Genomic DNA, 3,773 nt, shown 5'->3' with positions numbered 1-3,773 from the left:
ATATAAATTGATAAATAATAAATAAATAATTTTTCCATAAATCCAAAGTTGATATAATTTTGTTTTTTTATATATTTTGTAAAACATTTGTCCCATAATTTAAAAAAAAAGTGTAATAATTACTTAAAACACTAAATTTGGAAAACTGAAATAATTGTTTACCTGGTCTCTAAACAGAAATTCGAAATATTTAAAAAAAAATATAAACAAAAAATCTTTATTTTGAAGATCAATACTAGCAAAAACACACCTATATGTATTCGCATTTTCATTACATTAATATATATATATATATATATATATATATATATATATATATATGCATGATTTTATAAAAATAATATTAAATGAATTATGTTAAAAAGGTGAAAAGTCATTGAGTTATCTTAAAATAATAATAAGAAATTAATCAATTATTTATCTTACTAAATAAATAAATAAAATATTTTTATTTATTAAAAGATAAAATTGTCAACTAACATATAACGCTAAAAAAGTTATCAAATAATATAAATAATTATACTTAGCATAGCATAAAAGTTAAAACTATAATAACCATATATTAGGCTATTTAAATTTAAAATAAATATTTTTATGCAAATAACATTTTAAAATACCATTTATTTGAGAAGCACATAAAATTTTTGTATTAAGAAAAATGAAAAACTACTTTCTTTTTCAGAAACATGCAAATTAAATAAAAATAAGAACAAAAATATTTACATTATTAAGACACAATTTTAACGAGAATAAACACAAACAAACCAGAGTCACCAATTCAGGATGCAAACACAGCATTAAACTCATTTTTAAAGGCATCGATTTGTCGGAACTGAGAAGAGCTTAGGGAAGGAAAAAAGCAATGCAGTTACACTAGTTTCATTTTGTCACATTAAAATTGGACAAAGCTTCCAAAAGAAATAAAATGAAAAGGCAATACAGTTACATAGCATTAACATCTTAAAGGAGTTTCCTTCTGTGGTAGGATTAACCATATAGAATTTTCATTTAAGAGATACATCACAAGGTCACGACGCTAACCGCCCCTAGCCTCTCTCCTAGTGGCATCGTGCAACAATTCAATGTCCACCCCTTCTGGAGGTAATTGCACGTATCTCACAACCGAACCTCTGATGAAGCAGTTTCTTACTGAAAGCTAACATCAAACACCCACACGTTACCAACTAGAATACCAAAAGAATCAAAAATCTAATCATCGTTATAGGTCTTCAGATATGCCAAATTAAGGGAGCTAAATAAAATAATTAACCGGAGAAAAAACTTGCCGACATATATTTCTTTTTTCTTTTTAATTCAAGAGGAGCTTTTTGACCAATTCAGTATAAATCTTCCTTGATTCTAAGGTTTCCTCCTATGCAAATCAGTATTCAGCAATCAGTATTCCTAAAAGTGAGTATCTTATTCTATTATGGCAGCATACCTTCGTATTATATCTTGTACCATCAAACTCTCTATACTCATATTTTCTTAATGGCATACCAACATAACTTTAATTCAGTCGAGCATCCACTTTAAAACAGCAAGTACCAAACATACATAAGTTCCAAATCTCAATCCAACATACTTTCCAATTTCCAACAATCAACTTCAATCTCTCCATATTCATAAATCATGAGAGAAAATTGGAAGTAGGAAAGTTGAGCATTAACAGCCCCAGTCGGATCCTTAATCTTTTTTCCCACTATTGCTAGAAGAATACCAATTAATTGATTGTCCTACTCTTCTAATATGTAGATGAACTTGACATTTAGATTTGATGTGTCAAATCAAAAGCAACTTATCATACGCAAACATAGGCAAACACTTTCAATGAAAGTTCATTTCACAGAAACACATTTACAGGCATACAGAAGAGTGTAAAAAAGAAAGATTAACCACGCAAATGATAACCCCGATATTGGCCCAAAAGCAGAACCAAGAAACTGGAGGACAATATATATAATCTCATATTCCATGTTCCTATTAAGAAACCAATAAAGATTTCCAACATCCTTCAGGTCATATTAGTACTGTCTAAAACACAAATTACAGTCACAGATACAAAACCACGACACCTCGGATCAATTTATAAGACCACTAATCAAAATATCAAGGGCATAACTTTTTCTCTTTATCTTTTTATTTTAAATCCTTGCAGAGTGTAAGGACCACTCCTCCAGTCACCGATAACTACTATTTTAGATAATAATAGATAGAAACAACACTCTTAAGGATTCCTATCGAAAACAAGAAATATAGGCCTGCCCATCCACACCAGAACAGATGAAGTTTTCCAAAAAAAAAAAAAAACTACTGGAGGAGGGAGACCTCTGATGGATTTAAGAAGAAACTTGAACCCACTCTCAATCGCATATAAACATAAAACTAATGGAGAATGTACGCTAAATGCTAAATATAAAAGACAGGTTCCCTTTTACTTGTTGCTTACAAATGAAAAGTTTTCAACCACAACTACCAATTCACATATACTGATGTACAATTCAAAATCATAATCAACAACAACGATTCAAAATTAACCAATAACCATGGCACATCAATACTCAATTCAAATCCCAGATAAAGAAAATCCCATTATTTAACATGGGTCCAATGCTTATTAAACATACCATTGATTGAAACAAACTTTAAATTAAAGAGTACTAAAAAATCTAATTTATTTTTTTAGTACTTGGTTGAACTGGAGTTGTTATGATCGAAATAGAGGAAGGGGGACAGACCAGGTCTGAGTTCAAAGTTCAAAACTCCAATATCTACATCGAGCATAAGAGAATGTTACGACTCAAAAATCAAGATTTTATTCCAAAAGGAAAGAAAGAAACCCTACGAACAGAGGTTATCAGTGGCTACTCGACAACACGGAAATCCATTTAATCGTAATCCCAAATTATATTTTAAACCCAAATAAACCCTACATCAAACGCCTAAAAATTCACAAGTCAAAAACTAATCACCATCAAAGGAAACTCATGATAGAAATAGATGAAGAGTATAAACCCTAGAACGAGAGAGAGAAATGGGATACCATGTGCGGGTACTTGTCTTGATCAACGACGCGAGTGTTTTCGAGCTTGATGTTGAGGTACTGATCAACGGAATGCAATGTCCCTCTGATGGCCAAATCGTTCTTCAGCTCTACGGTTACTTCTCTTCCCACCAAATCCTTGAAGTACGAGAAGAACAACTACACCACAACCCAACTCATCACTGATACAAAAATCAGAATGAAGAAAACAGAAAACAGAAAAGAGAAGAAAGAAATCTGCACCATGTTTGCACGGAGGGGAAGAAAACGGGACCGCGCTGGAGGGAAACCAAAAGCTGCTACTGCGAATTATATAACCTTGTTCTCGCTCTAGTATATATTCAGTAGTAATTAAAACCTCGATTATAAGATTTAATTTTCAAACAAAAATAAAATATTAAATGCATGGGAAATAATATTAAAAATAATTGAAATTTAATAAAATATTAAAATAAAAGCACATAACATAATGCTAAAAAGATGAACATAAGAGAAAACAAAAAAAATATAGATTTTTTTTTAATTTTAAAAATAAATATAAACAATTTTTAATTTTATTATAATATTTATTTATTTATTTTATAGATAATTTTTTAATTTAGGATACTTATTTTAGTTTAAAAATGATTAATTTAAAAGAAAAATAAAATGAATGAAATAGTTAAATCTAATAATATAATTATTTAAAAGTTAAAATAATTGCTTTAATTTAAAAAATGAATTTTTATTA

At 29.2% G+C, this 3,773-nt stretch overlaps 1 protein-coding gene across 1 annotated transcript; it reads right to left on the bottom strand.

Moving 5' to 3' along the window:
* Positions 1 to 822: 822 nt before the first annotated feature.
* LOC114174428 (sm-like protein LSM2) lies at positions 823 to 3,383 on the bottom strand. The gene is made up of 3 exons (XM_028059272.1): positions 3,287 to 3,383; positions 3,044 to 3,202; positions 823 to 1,156 (listed from the first exon to the last, which is right to left on the bottom strand). The coding sequence occupies exons 1-3, from the start codon at positions 3,287 to 3,289 to the stop codon at positions 1,037 to 1,039; spliced, it is 282 nt and encodes a 93-aa protein (XP_027915073.1). The 5' UTR covers positions 3,290 to 3,383; the 3' UTR covers positions 823 to 1,036.
* Between the last annotated feature and the right edge of the window lie 390 nt (positions 3,384 to 3,773).

Source organism: Vigna unguiculata, chromosome 1 (genome assembly GCF_004118075.2).
Source record: "Vigna unguiculata cultivar IT97K-499-35 chromosome 1, ASM411807v1, whole genome shotgun sequence".
In the NCBI taxonomy this organism is placed as follows: domain Eukaryota; kingdom Viridiplantae; phylum Streptophyta; class Magnoliopsida; order Fabales; family Fabaceae; genus Vigna; species Vigna unguiculata.
The sequence above is the reverse complement of the archived record's forward strand: the minus strand, read 5'-3'. Positions and strand labels throughout refer to the sequence as shown.

Excerpts from the sequence above, each read along its gene's own strand:
- LOC114174428 (XM_028059272.1), bottom strand. Across the intron at positions 1,157-3,043 it reads AAGACAAGTACCCGCACATG|CTTTCAGTAAGAAACTGCTT; the intron begins GTATCCCATTTC and ends GTTTGATGTTAG.